Here is an 18,033-nt window from a genome sequence, read left to right on the forward strand (position 1 = left end):
GGCACCTGGCCAGGTGGACCAACTCACTTGCCCTCCCATTCCCCTCCTCGGCACGGACCCCCCCCCAACCTCCACCCCAGCACGGACCCCCCCCCCCAACCCCCAACCTCCACCCCGGCACGGACCCCCCACCAACCTCCACCCCGGCACAGAACCCCCCCCCCCAACCTCCACCCCAGCACGGACCCCCCCCCAAACCCCCAACCTCCACCCCGGCACGGCACGGACCCCCCCCAACCTCCACCCCAGCACGGACCCCCCCCCCCCCAACATCCACCCCGGCACGGCACGGACCCCCCCAACCTCCACCCCAGCACGGAAACCCCCCCCAACCTCCACCCCGGCACGGCACGGACCCCCCCCAACCTCCACCCCAGCACGGACCCCCCCCCAACCCCCAACCTCCACCCCGGCACGGACTCCCCCCCCCACAACCTCCACCCCGGCACGGACCCCCTCCCGGCACTCCCCCGGAGCCCAGCCTACTCTAACCACCCCCCCCTCTCCCCGCCGCACACACGCACACACAACCCGAGACACACCTCTCCTCACGCAATCAGACTGCGGTCACGCCATCGCCTGCCCAGAGCCAACCCCCCAGGCCGTCACTCACCTCCACGCTGGTCGGCGTGAGCCTGGAGCACCGGGTCACGCCGATGAAAAGGAGGTTTGATTCACGTCGACGTGAACGGTCATCACGTCGACGGGACTTCGGCCCATCCGGAAGGGAGAATATCGGCAGGCCGAAAATCGGCTGCCTTGCGCAGACCCGTGACATTCTCCGCGGCAGCGGCGCCATTAACGCCCCGCCGACTTTTCTCCCTTCGGAGACTTCGGCGGGGGCGGGGGCGGGATTCACGGCGGCCAACGGCCATTCTCCGACCCGGCGGGGGGTCGGAGAATAACGCCCCAGGTTCTGAAAATTGAAGGACTGGAGGGAAGTGGGGATGGGGTGGAGGGGGGGGGGGGGGGGGGGGGGGGGGGGGGGTACGCGGGCAGCCATGGAGAGACTTGAAACTAAGGATTAGGGAGGTACAAACTAAAACGCGGAAGGACGGAGTTAATAATAATAATCACTTATCGTTACAAGTAGGCTTCAATGAAGTTACTGTGAAAAGCCTCTAGTCGCCACATTCCGCTGCCTGTTCGGGAGGCTGGTACAGGAATTAAATCTGCGTTGCTGCCTTGTTCTGTATTACAAGCCAGCTGTTTAGCCCAATGTGCTAAACCAGCCCCAGTTACAAACAAAATGCAGAGGGACTGAGATACAAACTAAGATGCAGAGGGACAGAGTTGCAAAGTAAGATGCAGAGGGATGGAGATACAAACTAAGATGCAGAGGGACGGAGATACAAACTAAGATGCAGAGGGACGGAGTTACAAACTAAGATGCAGAGGGACGGAGTTACAAACTATAACACAGGGACAGAGATACAAACTAAGATGCAGAGGGACGGAGATACTAACTAAGATGCAGAGGGACGGAGATACAAACTATAACACAGGGACAGAGATACAAACTAAGATGCAGAGGGACGGAGATACAAACTAAGATGCAGAGGGATGGAGGTACAAAACTATAACACAGAGGGACGGAGTTGCAAAGTAAGATGCAGAGGGACGGAGATACAAACTAAGATGCAGCGGGACGGAAATACAAACTATAACACAGGGGGACGGAGTTGCAAAGTAAGATGCAGAGGGACGGAGATACAAACTAAGATGCAGAGGGGACGGAGATACAAACTAAGATGCAGAGGGATGGAGATACAAACTAAGATGCAGAGGGACGGAGATACAAACTAAGATGCAGAGGGACGGAGATACAAACTAAGATGCAGAGGGACGGAGATACAAACTAAGATGCAGAGGGACGGAGATACAAACTAAGATGCAGAGGGACGGAGTTACAAACTGTAACACAGAGGGACAGAGATACAAACTAAGATGGAGAGGGACGGAGATACAAACTAAGATGGAGAGGGACGGAGTTGCAAAGTAAGATGCAGAGGGACGGAGATACAAACTAAGATGCAGAGGGACGGAGATACAAACTATAATTTAGAGGGACGGAGATATAAACTAAGATGCAGAGGGACGGAGATACAAACTAAAATGCAGAGGGACAGAGTTACAAACTAAGATGCAGAGGGACGGAGATACAAACTAAGATGCAGAGGGACGGAGATACAAACTAAGATGCAGGGGGACGGAAATACAAACTAAGATGCAGAGGGACGGAGATACAAACTAAGATGCAGAGGGACGGAGATACAAACTAAGATGCAGAGGGACGGAGATACAAACTAAGATGGAGAGGGACGGAGTTGCAAAGTAAGATGCAGTGGGACGGAGATACAAACTATAACACAGAGGGACGGAGATACAAACTAAGATGCAGAGGGACGGAGATACAAACTATAACACAGAGGGACGGAGTTGCAAAGTAAGATGCAGAGGGACGGAGATACAAACTAAGATGCAGCGGGACGGAGATACAAACTAAGATGCAGAGGGGACGGTACTCACGGTGATTCTGCTCCAAAGACCATCACCACCTTCTCTCCAGCATGATTACTGAGCATAGTGAGCCGAAAGAGGTGATTGAAGGAGCTCTGCCGGGAATACAACATGCCAGGAGCTGTCTTCATGGGAGATAGATTTAGTTCCTCGGCCTCACAGGGTTCCACCTGTAGCAAATCCCTCATGGCGTAATCGGTCACACTGTAACTGTCCTCGCTGGAACACAAGAATATGGGGATAAAAGAAATCATTAGTGACAAAAAAACCCAACTTAACATAAAATACAGGGGGCTGATTTCTAAACCCCATTCGTTGTCATGGGGAACAGCGCCGCCGGTGGAAAATCCTGCGAGAATCAGAAAACGCATTTTCTGATTTTCTGTGCCCCTCGCTGGTGACATAACAAGGTTCACGCCCAGAAAAGGCAGGAACGTCATTTAAATACATGTTAATACACTCACTGAGCATCCCCTGCGACACGATCGCCCTCACTGAGTTTTTATACCTCAACGATGTGACGTCATGTCAGTGAGGTTGACAACAGGTTTGTAAAAACGGGCATCAGTCGAGGGGATTCCTCCCGCCCCTCCTCCCCGATGGCGCAAAGGTAAGTATAGCCCCCACAGGGGAGGGGGGCTTTTCACAGTAACTTCATTGCCTTGTTAATGTAAGCCTACTTGTGACAATAAAGATTATTATTATTAATAAGCACAGGTTGGCGCCAGCGAAAAATGTTTGTAGAGGTAGCGCTGTGCCGGCAATAAGTGTTCGGGGGGGGGGGGGGCGGGAGACAGCCCCCGAGACCGCCATTATGTAGGCTGGGGGGCCGTTGCACTGCACTGGTCGGGGCACCCTTTATAATAATCATTTTTATTGTCACAAGTAGGCTTCCATTAACACTGCAATGAGGTTACCACGGAAATGTCCTAGACGCCACATTCCGCCGCCTGTTTGGGTACACAGAGGGAGAATTCAGAATGTCCAATTCACCTAACAAGCACGTCTTTCGGGATTTGTGGGAGGAACCAGAGCACCCGGAGGAAACCCACGCAGACACGGGGAGAACGTGCAGACTCCGCACAGACAGTGACCCAGGCCGGGAATCGAACCTGGGACCCTGGCGCTGTGAAGCAACACTGCTAACCACTGTGCTACCGTGGCGCCACGGTAAAGATGGCACCCGATCTATGTGGAGGCGGTTCCCGGCTTGAAGTGTCCTTGCCCTGCCGGAGTAAACCACTCCCACTGGCTTTACTCTGGCAAATATATTGAAAATTCCGTGAGAAAACAGGTCTGTGAAACTGAAGTATTCGGTGCCAGTTTTCAGTGTGGGTCTGACACTTTGCCAGGTTCTGGTAAGCGCCCACCCATGCAGCACGGAGAGAGGCCCTTCAGCCCATCGTGTCTATGCTGACCGTCAAGCACCTATCTATTCTAAACCCATTGTCCAGCACTTGGTCTGTAGCCTCGTACGTTCTGGCATTTCAAGTACTCATTTAAATGCTCATCAGGGTTCCGGCCTCTCCCACCCTTTCAGGCAGTGAGTTCCACATTTACACCATGCTTTGCGTGAAAAGGTTTTTCCTCAAATCCCCTCTAAATCCCCCGCTACTTACCTTAAGGCTATGCCCCTGGTTAATGACCCCCCTGTTAAGAAGAAAGGTTTCTTCCTATCTACCCTATCTATGTTCCTCATAATCTTGTACAGCTCAGTTTGGTCTCCACTCAGCCTCGTCTGCTCCAATAGCTAACCAGCCTGTCTTCATAACGGAAATGCTCCAGCCCAGGCAACATCCTGGTGAATCTCTTCTGCATCCTCTCTAGTGCAATCACATCCTTCCTATAGAGTGGCGACCAGAACTACACATAATACTTTAGCTGTGGCCTAACGAGCGCTTTATACAGCTCGGTCATAACCTCCCTGCTCTTATATTCTATGCCTCGGCTAATAAAGGCAAGTAATAATAAAAATCTGTATTAATGTCACAAGTAGACTTGCATTAACACTGCAATGAAGTTACTGTGAAAATCCCCGAGTCGCCACACTCCGGCGCCTGTTCGGGTACACGGAGGGAGAATACAGCACGGTAGCATGGTGGTTAGCACAATTGCTTCACAGCTCCAGGGTCCCAGGTTCGATTCCCGGCTTGGTTCACTGTCTGTGCGGAGTCGGCACGTTCTCCCCGTGTGTGCGTGGGTTTCCTCCGGGTGCTCCGGTTTCCTCCTCCAGTCCAAAGATGTGCAGGTTAGGTGGATTGGCCATGCTAAATTGCCCTTAAGTGTTCAAAATTGCCCTTAGCGTTGGGTGGGGTTACTGGGTTGTGGGGATAGGGTGGAGGTGTGTGTTTGGGTTAGGTGCTCTTTCAAAGAGCCGGTGCAGACTCGATGGGCCGAATGGCCTCCTGCTGCACGGTAAATTCTATGATTATCTACCTATCCTGCTGTCTTCAGTGACCTATGAACATGCGCCCAAAGTGCCTCTGGTCCCTCCTAGCATCCTATCGTTCGTTGCATATTTCCTTGCCTTGTTTGTTCTCCAAAGATGTTTCACCGTACACTTTTCAGGTTTGAATTCCATTTGCCACTTGTTTGCCCATCTCATCAGCCCCTCTATGTCGTCCCATAGCCCAAGGCTTTCCTCCTCGTTCCTTACCGCACGCCCACTTTTCCTGTCACCTGCAAACCTACTGATCAGACCTCCTAATTTCACATCTGGACCCTTCAGCAGCTCCCCTGCACGCAAACTGTCCAAGTTAAAGGAGCCCTTGGACTGAATAAAAAGGTAAACATTGCCACAGAGTTAGCGAGGTCTCAACAACGCCATTAATTCACTTCCTGCCTTGATCTCAGGCAAGTGTTGGAATAACCCAGAGACGAAGACAACCTCCCAGACTACAATGAACGCAGATTTACCCAACCCCCACTGCAAGCTGCTTTCAATCAACACAGGTCTGTTTATGCTCCGAAATCCTAACGTCATTGTTAATTGGGTTGAAGGGGCCCAATTACGGGTGCTCAAGGATTTGGCAAGGGAATGTGATTAAAGCTGCAGCACTCGCAAAATGAAGCAATTATTGAATTATACAGCACTGACTGGTCTGTCCTGACGTTTATGTTCCACACAAGCCAATCTTACTTCTGTCACCCCTGAATTCATGATAGCCCTTTTGAAGATATAGAGCCACTAAACAGGCCTGGGCAGCCACACCCTTGATTTTTAGACATGACTTAATTGATTAGTATTTTATTAGAGATAAACCTTTAATACATTAAAAATCAGAAATGGCCGAAGCACATTTCCCTCTAAATTTCTGCATCTGTATTTAAGATAGAGGATGCTCTATTAAACGTGTCCGAGTGTAATTTTGGGTTTGGGCTTGAAGACAGGAGCTCTGGGGAATTGGGTGGTCATGGATAAAATTATTTGGACACCTTCCATATATTTGACATGAACCAACAGTCTGCTATCTGCAGCCTATAACTGACACCAAATCCCATTCACCCTTCCGAACTGTGCTCGCCGACCGGTCTGGCAACAAGTTGTAAATTCCGGGGCTGCATTCTCCGTTTCAGCGGCTAAGTGCCGGCTGAAACTGAGACTCCGAGGGCGTTTTATGATGCCAAAATCAGTGCTGAACCCTCACCGGTTCTGGGACCGGTGAGAGGCTAGCAGCTGGGTGACACCCTCCCCCCCCCCCCCCCCCCGCGGCTCCCACAGCAAGAATGGCCGTGCCGTAAAACATGGCGCCGGCAATGCGCGGATCCGACCTGTCACAAAATCACCCCACAAGTCATTCCCTACCCCCCAGTCCCCCCATTCCTCGCGGAAGCCCCCCCCCCCCCGCGGCCAGCAGCACGGATCCCGGCCGAGTCCGCAGCAGCCACGCCGCGTTCCCAACTGCTCAGATCGCACATCAATCGCGCGGTCGGGAACTCAGCCCATCGGGGGGGGCTGCATCGCGGGAGGGCCTTCCGATGACGCACCAACGCCATTTCAATGGCGTGCGGCGTGACGCGATGACACCATTTCAGAGGGGAGCGGTGACTCGAAAACCGGTGTCAAACTGGCGCTGCTCACGATTTTGGAGTCGGAAGGGATTCTCCGCCTGATCGCCGATTACAATATCGCCGTCGGGCAACGGAGAATCCCGCCCTTTATATTTTATTGTTAATGTGGTGAGGGCATCTTTGATTCTATGAAGGCCAACATTTATTGTCCATCACTAACTGCCCTTGGGAAGGTGGTGGTGAGCTGCCTTCTTGAACCGCTGCAGTGTCTTTGGAGTAGGTACACCCACTGCGCTGTTAGGGAGGGAGTTCCAGGACTTTGACCCAGCGACAGTGAAGGAACAGCGATATATTTCCGAGTCAGGGTGGTGAGTGGGTTGGAGAATAATTCCAGCGTGTTCCCCACGTGTCTGCTGCCCTTGCCCTTCAGGATGGTCGCGGTCGTGAGTTTGGAAGATGCTTGAAAACAGCCGTGGTTGTAGTGTTCTTTGCGATTCTGTTTTCAGGATGGATGTCGTAGTGTTCACAAAGACCACAGAAGTTAAGTTCATTAGCAAAGCTAACTTTTATTTACACTACTTAAGTTAAGCTCCACCACTTACTCCTATAGTAAACAATAATTATAGTAATCTACATCTGTAACCAATCACTGTTTGTCGATGTACCAGAAAAATACTTTTCACTGTACTTCGGTACATGTGACAATAAATCAAATCAAAATCAAACTCTACTAACACTAGTCTCTACACTCTAACTCTATCCTCTCTAGATCTCTCCTATCTCGCAGAAGCCTGATAGTCAGTGCTTTATATAGTACTGCATCTAGCTCCATCATAAAACTTACAGTGCAGAAGGAGACCATTCGGCCCATCGAGTCTGCACCGGCTCTTGGAAAGATCACCACACCCAAGGTCAACACCTCCACCCTATCCCCATAACCCAGTAACCCCACCCAACACTAAGGGCAATTTTGGACACTAAGGGCAATTTATCATGGCCAATCCACCTAACCTGCACATCTTTGGACTGTGGGAGGAAACCGGAGCACCCGGAGGAAACCCACGCACACACGGGGAGGATGTGCAGACTCTGCACAGACAGTGACCCAAGCCGGGAATCGAACCTGGGACCCTGGAGCTGTGAAGCAATTGTGCACATCTGGTGGTTAATTGTAACATGACATTAACTCTTTATATGCTGAACATTTTGTGTTCCTCCAGTGCATCTTGTAGATGGTACACATGGCTGCTACTGTGTATCAGCAATGGAGGGAGTGAATATTTATGGAAGAGCCTCCAATTAAGTGGGTTGCTATATCCTGCATTTCCAGGTAATGATATATTTGAGCAAAGCAGCGAAGATAAATTTACGGCATAGAGCTCCCCTGACTGACATTATTAGCATATATATTAGGGCTGAAGAGCTTTGCAAGGCTGGGTTCCAGCTTCTTCACAGAAAACATATGCTGAAGCACATGCCAGGTAGCTCATGAAATCCTGAGAAATGTGAAGCATTACCATAGGGGGCGGGATTCTCTCATCCTGCAGCAGAGTGTCCACGCCATCGTAAACGCCGCTGCCAGGTCTAATTCTGGCCCCTACATGGGGCCAGCACAGCGCTAGAGCGGCAGTGGCTTCCTAAAACGCCCCGACAGGAAATGGCGCAGGGCTACAGGGGCCGGCGCGTAGGAAAGGAGGCCCCCAGCCAGAGAGGCCGGCCCGTCGATTGGTGGGCCCCAATTGTGGGCCAGGCCACATCGGATGCCCCCCCCCCCCCCCCCGCAAGGGTCGGAGCCACCCCGCCCCCCCGCCTCACCACAGGCCGCCACCCTACCCTTCCACGCTGAGTTCCCGCCGGCTGAGAGCAGGTTAGAACGGCGCCGGCGGGACTCAGCGTTTACACGACGGCCGCTCGGCCCATCCCGGCCCGAGAATCGCTTAGAGGGGCCCGCGACCGGCGCCGCGCCAACCACGCGCGGCCCCAATGGCGCCGATTCTCCGCAGCCGGCGTCGGTGGCGGTGTGGCCTGGTCGCAGGGTTTCTCCGGCCCGGCCCAGGGCTTAGAGAATCCCGCCCAGGATTCCTATCCTTCATACTCGGTACATCCACAGTGCTGGTAAGAAGGGAATTTTAGTATTTTGATCCCAAGACAAAGAAGAAATGGCGTGTGACCTGGAGGGGAACTTGTAGCTTCTGGTGTTCCCATGTGTCTGTTGCTCTTGCCCCTCTAAGTGGTAAAGATCACCGTTCTGGAAGGTTCTGTCGAAGGAGCTTTGGCGTGCTGCCATGTATCTTGTAGATGATACATCCCCTGCTGTCAGCGGCAGAGGAAGTGAAAATTTGAACGCGCCGGCCCCGCGCTAATCCAGGCCACTGCCGCTCCAGGATGGTGTGCTACCTTTGTCCTGGATGGTGTCGAGCTTCTTGAGTGTTGTTAGAGCTTCACTCATCCAGGCAAGTGGAGAGTATTCCATCACACTCCTGACTTGTGCCCTGTAGATGGTGAACAGGCTTTGGGGGGTCAGGACCTTGAGTGACTTGTGAATTCCCAATCTCTGACCTGCTCTTATCGACACAGTATTGAAGTCCAAATAAGCTTCTGGTCAATGGTATTCCCCAGCATGTTAATAATGGAGGATTTGATGCCAATGAAAGTCATGGCGAGTTGTTTAGATTCTGTCTTGTTGGAGATGGTCATCACTTGGCACTTGTTTGCTGTGAATGTTACTTGCGGGCAACACGGTGGTGCAATGGTTAGCCTCACAGCGTCGAGGACTCGCGTTCGATCCCAGCCCGGAGCCACTGTCCATGTGGAGTTTGCACATTCTCCACGTGTCTGCGTGGGTCTCATCCCCACGACCCCCAAAAATGTACAAGGTAGATGAATTAGCCACGCTAAATTGCCCCTTAATTGGAAAAAAAGAAATGGATACACTAAATTTACAAAAAAAAGTTGAATGTTACTTGCTACTTGTCAGCATAAGCCAGGATATTGTCCGAGTCTTCACTGCATTTGGACATGACTGCTTCAGTATCTGAGGATTCGTGAATGGTGCTGAACATTGTGCAGTCATCAGAGAAGATCCCTACTTCTGACCTTATGGTGGAAGGATGGTCGTTGATGAAGGAGTTGAAATGGTTGGGCCTGGGACGCTGCCCTGAGGAGCTCCTGTTGTGCTGAGTGCTGTCCTAACACTGAGATTGGCTTCCAACACCCACAAACATCTTCCTTAGTGTCTGGTATGACTGCGACCAGTGAGAGTTTTCCCTCGATTTCCACTAACTTCAATTTTGCCAGGGCCCTTTGATGGCCACTAAATGCTGCCTTGATGTCAAGGGCAGTACCTCTCACCTCACCTCTGGAATTCAGCTCTTTGTCCATGTTTGGACCAAGGCTGTAATGAGGTCAGGAGCACAGTGACCCTGGTGGAACCCAAGCTGAGCGTCAGCGAGCAGTTTACTGGTGTAAGAACACCGTCAGTGACACCTTTCATCACTGTACTGATGGTGGAGAGTAAACTAATGAGATGTTAATTGGCTGGATTCGTCTGGCATTTTGAGTACTGGAATTTTCCACATTGCCAGGTAGGTGCCAGTGTTGTAGCAGAACTGGAACAGCTTGGCTAGGGGCGCGGATAGCTCTGGAAATCACACCGGATCGCTATTGCTGGAATGTTGTCATGGTCCACAGCCTTTGCAGTATCCAGCGCCTTCAGCCATTTCTTGATATCACGTGGAATGAATCCGATTGGCTGAAGACTGACATCTGGGCACATCAGGAGGAGGCCGAGATGGAACATCCACTCTGTGCTTCTGGCTGTAGACAAATCTTTTCCCTGGATGTGCTCCCCCACCATTGAGAATGGTGATAGTGGTGGAGCCTATTGCTCCGGTACAATTGTGCAATTGTCCACCACCATTCACGACTGGACGTGACAGGACTGCAGAACTTAGATCTTGTGAGATTGCTTAGCTCTGTCTATTACACGGTACTGCCATTGGTTGTGTGTGGTTCTGTGTTGCAGCTGCACCAGGTTGACACCTCATGTCTGGCGCTGCTTCTGGCATGCCCTCCTGCACTCTTCAGTGAACCATCCCTTGGCTTGGCGGTAAAGGTCGGGTGCGGGAGATGCTGGCCAATGAGGTTACAGATTGTGGTTAAATACAATTCTGCTCTGCTGATGGTAGCACCTCATGGATGCCTACTTTTGAGTTCCTAGATTTATTCTGAATCTATCCCATTTAGGAGGCTGATAGTGTCACAGCACATAACCCAGGGTACCCTTAATGTGAAGACGGGACCTTGTCTCCACAAGGACTGAGCGCTGGTCACTCCTGCCGATACTGTCATGGACAGATGCTTCTGATGTTGAAGCACCCGGGATGTATTGCTATCATGATGTCACACCAGTGAAGGTTGTTTTTGAGGTAAGGCCCCATGGATGAGAAGCCAACAGAGTTGGGTGGACTGAAAAGTGAAGAGTGGCTACAGAAAGCTGGAACTCTCAGACGGGCTTGCAGGGGAAGAGCATTTTACCTTTCAGTGGCCACCTCTCCAGTTGTCTAACAATAATAATAATCGCTTACTGTCACAAGTAGGCTTCAATGAAGTTACTGTGAAAAGCCCCCCAGTCGCCACATTCCGGCGCTTGTTCGGGGAGGCTGGGACGGGAATTGAACCCGCGCTGCTGGCATTGTTCTGCATTACCCGCCCCTTTTGAGACGCTTCTAAAGGCAAAGTCAATCGCCACCCAACGACCCCCTCATCTGGAACACAGCCAGGGTCAGTGAGGTCAATGCAGATTCAGGGAGATGTGCAGCTCCACTGGGAAACATTCCCTGAACAAGAAGGGAATGAGTTCCAAACACAGGTTTGACGATAGTCGACGAAAGAGCCAGAGGGGCAGATGAGGAGATTGTATTTTTTAAAACAGCGGATTCTGGATTACGTTGCCTCGAAGGGCAGTGGAACCAGATTCAATGATAGCTTTCGGAAGGGAATTGGACAAATACTTGAAAGGAGAAATACAAATTGGGGAAGGGACTAACAGGGAGACTAATTTGATTGCAGTTGGAAAGCAAAATCAAACATGCACTTGCGGTGCTGAACGCTATGTTTTGCTGCGGTAAAATGTGATGTCATCTACTTGGCAGCCAGCTGCTTCCCGGAGCACTGTTCATTTCTGGGTTCGCTTAATGTTCGAAATCCAAACAAACCTGTTTCAGATGAATCCTTTCGGTTCCATCGAGACTGTTTGCAGTTTATGAAGACAATGGCTCTAGGATATTTACCAAGGCTTTGGGCGGGATTTTCTGGTGGCGCCTGGCCACCCCCAGATTGGAAATTCCTGACCAAGGTAACGGACCTATCTATGGTCCTTGAAATTGATTCCCGCGGCGGGCAGGACTGGAGGATTTACCCCTTTGTCGCGCTCATTTCTTTGTGTGTGTGTTGATGTGAGTCGGTACGTGTGTCTGTCGGTGTGTGTGTGTCGGTATGTGTGTGTCGGTGTGTGTGTGTGTCGGTATGTGTGTATATATGTGTGTGTGTGTGGCGGTATGTGTGTGTCGGTGTGTGTCGGTGTGTGTGTGTGGCGGTGTGTGTGTGTGTGTGTCGGTATGTGTGTGTCGGTATGTGTGAGTCAGTATGTGTGTGTGTGTCGGTATGTGTGTGCGTGTCGGTATGTGTGTGTGTGTCGGTGTGTGCGTGTAGGGTGTGTGTGCGTCAGTGTGTGTGTCGGTGTGTGTGTGTCGATATGTGTGTGTGTGTCGGTGTGTGAGTGTCGGTACGTGTGTGTATGTGTGTGTGTGCGTCAGTATGTGTGTGTGTCGGTATGTGTGAGTCAGTATGTGTGTGTGTGTCAGTATGAGTGTGCGTGTCGGTATGTGTGTGTGTCAGTAAACGTATGTGTGTATGTTGGTATGTGTGTGTCGGTATGTGTGTGTGTGTCGGTATGTGTGTGTGTCAGTGTATGTGTATGTCGGTATTTGTGTGTCGGTATGTGTGTGTGTGTCGGTATGTGTGTGCGCGTGTGTGTGTCGGTATGTGTGTGTGTGTGTCGGTATGTGTGTGTGTATGTCGGTATGTGTGTGTCGGTGTGTGTGTGTGTGTCGGTATGTGTGTGTGTGTGTCGGTGTGTGTGTGTGTGTGGCGGTATGTGTGTGTGTGTGTCGGTATGTGTGTGTGTCGGTATGTGTGAGTCAGTATGTGTGTGTGTGTGTGTCGGTATGTGTGTGCGTGTCGGTATGTGTGTGTGTGTCGGTGTGTGTGTGTCGGTATGTGTGAGTCAGTATGTGTGTGTGTGTCGGTATGTGTGTGCGTGTCGGTATGTGTGTGTGTGTCGGTGTGTGCGTGTAGGGTGTGTGTGCGTCAGTGTGTGTGTCGGTGTGTGTGTGTCGGTATGTGTGTGTGTGTCGGTGTGTGTGTGTCGGTACGTGTGTATGTGTGTGTGTGCGTCAGTATGTGTGTGTGTGTCGGTATGTGTGAGTCAGTATGTGTGTCTGTGTCGGTATGAGTGTGCGTGTCGGTATGTGTGTGTGTCAGTAAACGTATGTGTGTATGTTGGTATGTGTGTGTCGGTATGTGTGTGTGTGTCGGTATGTGTGTGTGTCAGTGTATGTGTATGTCGGTATGTGTGTGTCGGTATGTGTGTGTGTGTCGGTATGTGTGTGTGTGTCGGTATGTGTGTGTGTGTCAGTATGTGTGTGTGTATGTCGGTATGTGTGTGTCGGTGTGTGTGTGTGTGTGTCGGTATGTGTGTGCGTGTCGGTATGTGTGTGTGTGTCGGTGTGTGCGTGTAGGGTGTGTGTGCGTCAGTGTGTGTCGGTGTGTGTGTGTCGGTATGTGTGTGTGTGTCGGTGTGTGTATGTCGGTATGTGTGTGTCGGTATGTGTGTGTGTGTCGGTATGTGTGTGTGTGTGTGTGTCGGTATGTGTGTATGTGTCGGTATGTGTGTGTGTATGTCGGTATGTGTGTGTCGGTGTGTGTGTGTGTGTCGGTATGTGTGTGTGTGTGTCGGTGTGTGTGTGTGTGTGTCGGTATGTGTGTGTGTCGGTATGTGTGAGTCAGTATGTGTGTGTGTGTGTCGGTATGTGTGTGCGTGTCGGTATGTGTGTGTGTGTGTCGGTGTGTGCGTGTACGGTGTGTGTGTGTCGGTGTGTGTGTCGGTGTGTATGTCGGTGTGTGCGTGTGTCGGTGTGTGTGTGTCAGTACGTGTGTGTGTATGTGTGTGTGTGCATCAGTATGTGTGTGTGTGACGGTATGTGTGAGTCAGTATGTGTGTGTGTGTCGGTATGTGTGTGCGTGTCGGTATGTGTGTGTGTGTCGGTATGTGTGTGTGTCAGTAAGCGTATGTGTGTATGTTGGTATGTGTGTGTCGGTATGTGTGTGTGTGTCGATATGTGTGTGCGTGTCGGTATGTGTGTGTTGGTATGTGTGTGTCGGTATGTGTGTGTGTCGGTATGTATGTGTGTGTATGTATGTCGTGATGTGTGTGTATGTCGGTAAGTGTGTGTGTATGTATGTTGCGATGTGTGTGTGTGTGTCAGTATGCCTATGTGTGTATGTCGGTAGTGTGTGTCGGTATGTGTGTGTCGGTATGTGTGTGTGTCAGTATGTGTGTATGTCGGTATGGGTGTGTCGGTATGTGTGTGTATGTGTGTCGGTATGTGTGTGTGTGCCGGTATGTGTGTGTCAGTATGTGTGTGTGTGTCGGTATGTGTGTGTGTCGGTATGTGTGTGTCGGTATGTGTGTGTGTGTGTCGGTATGTGTGTGTATGTATGTCGTGATGTGTGTGTGTGTGTGTCGGTATGTGTGTGTATGTATGTCGCGATGTGTGTGTGTGTATGTCGGTATGTGTGTGTGTGTCGGTATGTGTGTGTCGGTATGTGTGTGTGTGTGTCGGTATGTGTGGATGTGTCTGTGTGTGTGTGTCGGTATGTGTGTGTGTGTCAGTATGTGTGTGTGTCGGTATATGTGTGTGTCGGTATGTGTGTGTCGGTATGTGTGTGTGTGTGTCGGTATGTGTGTGTGTGTGTCGGTATGTGTGTGTGTGCGTGTCGGTATGTGTGTGTCAGTATGTGTGTGTGTGTTGGTATTTGTGTGTGTGTCGGTATGTGTGTGTGTGTGTCGGTATGTGTGTGTCGGTATGTGTGTGTCGGCATGTGTGTGTGTGTCAGTATGTGTGTGTCAGTATGTGTGTGGTGTCAGCGTATGTGTGTGTATGTATGTCATGATGTGTGTGTGTATGTCGGTATGTGTGTGTGTGTCGGTATGTGTGTGTGTGTCGATATGTGTGTGCGTGCCGGTATGTGTGTGTGTCGGTATGTGTGTGTGTGTCGGTATGTATGTGTGTGTATGTATGTCGTGATGTGCGTGTGAGTATGTCGGTAAGTGTGTGTGTGTGTATGTATGTCGCGATGTGTGTGTGTGTCAGTATGCCTATGTGTGTATGTCGGTAGTGTGTGTCGGTATGTGTGTGTGTGCCGGTATGTGTGTGTGTCCGTATGTGTGTATGTCGGTATGGGTGTGTCGGTATGTGTGTGTATGTGTGTCGGTATGTGTGTGTGTGTGCCGGTATGTGTGTGTCGGTATGTGTGTGTGTGTGTCGGTATGTGTGTGTGTCGGTATGTGTGTGTGCGTGTCGGTATGTGTGTGTCAGTATGTGTGTGTGTGTCGGTATTTGTGTGTGTGTCGTTATGTGTGTGTGTATGTGTGTGTGTGTCGGTATGTGTGTATGTGTGTGTCAGCATGTGTGTGTGTGTGTGTGTGTCAGTATGTGTGTGTGTCGGTATATGTGTGTGTCGGTATGTGTGTGTCAGTATGTGTGTGTGTGTCGGTATTTGTGTGTGTGTCGGTGTGTGTGTGTATGTATGTCATGATGTGTGTGTATGTCGGTATGTGTGTGTGTATGTATGTCACGATGTGTGTGTGTGTATGTCGGTATGTGTGTGTGTCGGTGTGTGTGTGTCGGTATGTGTGTGTGTGTGTGTCGGTATGTGTGTGTGTGTGTCGGTATGTGTGTGCGCGTCAGTATGTGTGTGTGTCGGTATGTGTGTGTGTGTGTTGGTATGTGTGTGTGTGCGTGTCCGTATGTGTGTGTCGGTATGTGTGTGTGTGTCGGTATGTGTGTGTCAGTATGTGTGTGTGTTGGTATGTGTATGTTTCGGTATGTGTGTCAGTATGTGTGTGTGTGTGTGTCAGTATGTGTGTGTGTCGGTATGTGTGTGTGTGTCGGTGTGTGTGTCGGCATGTTTGTCGGTATGTGTGTGTGTGTGTCGGTATGTGTGTGTGTGTCGGTATGTGTGTGTGTGTATGTGTGTGTCGGTATGTGTGTGTGTCGTTATGTGTGTGTGTGTCGGTATGCGTGTGTGTCAGTATGCGTATGAGTGTATGTCGGTATGTGTGTGTCGGTATGTGTGTGTGTCAGTATATGTGTATGTCGGTATGTGTGTGTCGGTATTTGTGTGTGCATGTCGGTATGTGTGTGTCGGTAGTGTGTGTGTGTGTCGGTGTGTGTGCGTCAGTATGTGTGTATGTCGGTATGTGTGTGTCGGTATGTGTGTGTGTCGGTATGTGTGTGTGCGTGTCGGTATGTGTGTGTCGGTATGTGTGTATCGGTATGTGTGTATGTGTGTCGATATGTGTGTGCGGGTCGGTATGTGTGTGTGTCGGTATGTGTGTGTCGGTATGTGTGTGTGTGTCGGTATGTATGTGTGTGTATGTATGTCGTGATGTGTGTGTATGTCGGTATGTGCATGTGTCAGTATGTGTGTGTGTCGGTATGTGTGTGTGTGTCAGTATGTGTGTGTGTGTCGGTATGTGTGTGTCGGTATGTGTGTGTGTGTGTCAGTATGTGTGTGTGTCGGTATGTGTGTGTCGGTATGTGTGTGTGTGTCGGTATGTGTATGTCAATATGTGTGTGTGTGTGTGTGTGTGTCGGTATGTGTGTGTGTGTGTGTATGTCAATATGTGTGTGTGTGTGTCGGTATGTGTGTGCGTGTGTCGGTGTGTGTGTGTGTATGTCAATATGTGTGTGTGTGTGTGTCGGTATGTGTGTGTGTGTATGTCAGTATGTGTGTGTGTGTGTGTGTGTATGTCAGTATGTGTGTGTGTGTGTGTGTTTGTGTGTGTGTGTTATGAGAACATATCGTCTAGGTGTGGTTTCCAAGCTTCCCTGAAGTGGCCAAACATTCCTGAAGACTCATGGAAAAGCCTGACTGACTAAAATGGAAGAGGTTCGTTCAAAAAGAGAGCGAACAGATCGAGAGATTGTATTGGGAATGGGCAGAGGTGAAGTGGAGGTGTCTTTGGACAAACCTCCAAACAACCCATATTTAAGCAACGCTTCGAGCACCATCGACCCCAGGCCTGGCACAGTCTGCAGATTGCTTGTTGGACATATCAAACATCTCAGAACCCATCAAACTGGAATGAAAGCAAGTCATTCTCATGCCCCAGGGACTGCCTAGAAAAAGTATGTAATTAAAATAATTTTCTGTCTGTGTGGCAGTTGTTTGAGCCGTCTGGCTGCAATACCTAGGCATTCCTCTTGGAAGTATAGCCCACCCCCCTCTCCCCTCCCAGAGCAGCATGTGATTTAGCTGCTGAGAGCTGTCCGCGTACAGCCTGTTTCTGTGACCAGTGGAGTGTTGCTAGAATCAATGCTGGGGCCTCAGCTATTTACAATCTATATTAATTAGTTAGGCAAAGAGACCAAGCATAAATAGCCAAGTTCACTGACGATACGAAGCTGGGAGGGAATGTAAGCTGTGCAGGGGACACAAAGAGACAACAAAAAGATACAGCAAGTGTAGTGAGAGGGCAACAGTTACAAAAGGACCACCATCTGTTCAAACCTGAGGATATTCATTTTGGTAATAAGAATGCAAAGCTAATTTGTTTTTAAAGGCGCAAAGTTTTTAAATGTTTATGTTCAGAGGGACCTGGGTGTAGTCACACAAAGTTAGAATGCAGGTGCTAACAACTGTGCCACCAAGACATTCTGATCTGCTTGTAACTTCAACCCCACATTCCTGCTTATCCCCAATAACCTTTCACTGTGTTTATCAAGAATCTACCTAGTTGCTCTGCCTTAAAAAGCAGCGGTAAAAAATAAATTTAGAGTAGCCAATTCATTTTTTCCAATTAAGGGGCAATTTAGCGTGGCCAATCCGCCCACCCTGCCCACCCTACTCGCCACATCCACCCAGTCAGGACCCTCAGCATTTTAAAGGTTTTGGTTAAGTTACTTCTCACTCAGGGCAGCACTGTGGCGCAGTGGTTAGCACCGCTGCCTCGCGGCGCCGAGGTCCCAGGTTCGATCCTGGCTCTGGGTCACTGTCCGTGTGGAGTGTGCACGTTCTCCCCTATTCGTGTGGGTCTCCAAACCCCAAAGATGTGCAGGGTAGGTGGATTGGCCACGCTAAATTGCCCCTTTATTGGAAAAAAATTAATTGGGCACTCTAAATTTTTTTTTTAAAGTCGCCTCTTACTCTTCACAA

The 18,033-nt window shown here is 50.3% G+C and overlaps 1 protein-coding gene across 2 annotated transcripts in view; it reads right to left on the minus strand.

Annotated features, from left to right (window-relative positions):
* LOC140389567 (rho guanine nucleotide exchange factor 26-like) overlaps nucleotides 1-18,033 on the minus strand; it is a 274,737-nt gene that overhangs the window by 37,762 nt on the left and 218,942 nt on the right. For both annotated transcript variants that reach the window (XM_072473800.1, XM_072473799.1), the window contains exon 12: nucleotides 2,530-2,739. In XM_072473800.1, the coding sequence (XP_072329901.1) occupies nucleotides 2,530-2,739 (210 nt within the window). The remainder of the gene's footprint in view (nucleotides 1-2,529; nucleotides 2,740-18,033) is intronic.

This window comes from Scyliorhinus torazame, chromosome 14, assembly GCF_047496885.1.
Source record: "Scyliorhinus torazame isolate Kashiwa2021f chromosome 14, sScyTor2.1, whole genome shotgun sequence".
Taxonomy (NCBI): Eukaryota; Metazoa; Chordata; class Chondrichthyes; order Carcharhiniformes; family Scyliorhinidae; genus Scyliorhinus; species Scyliorhinus torazame.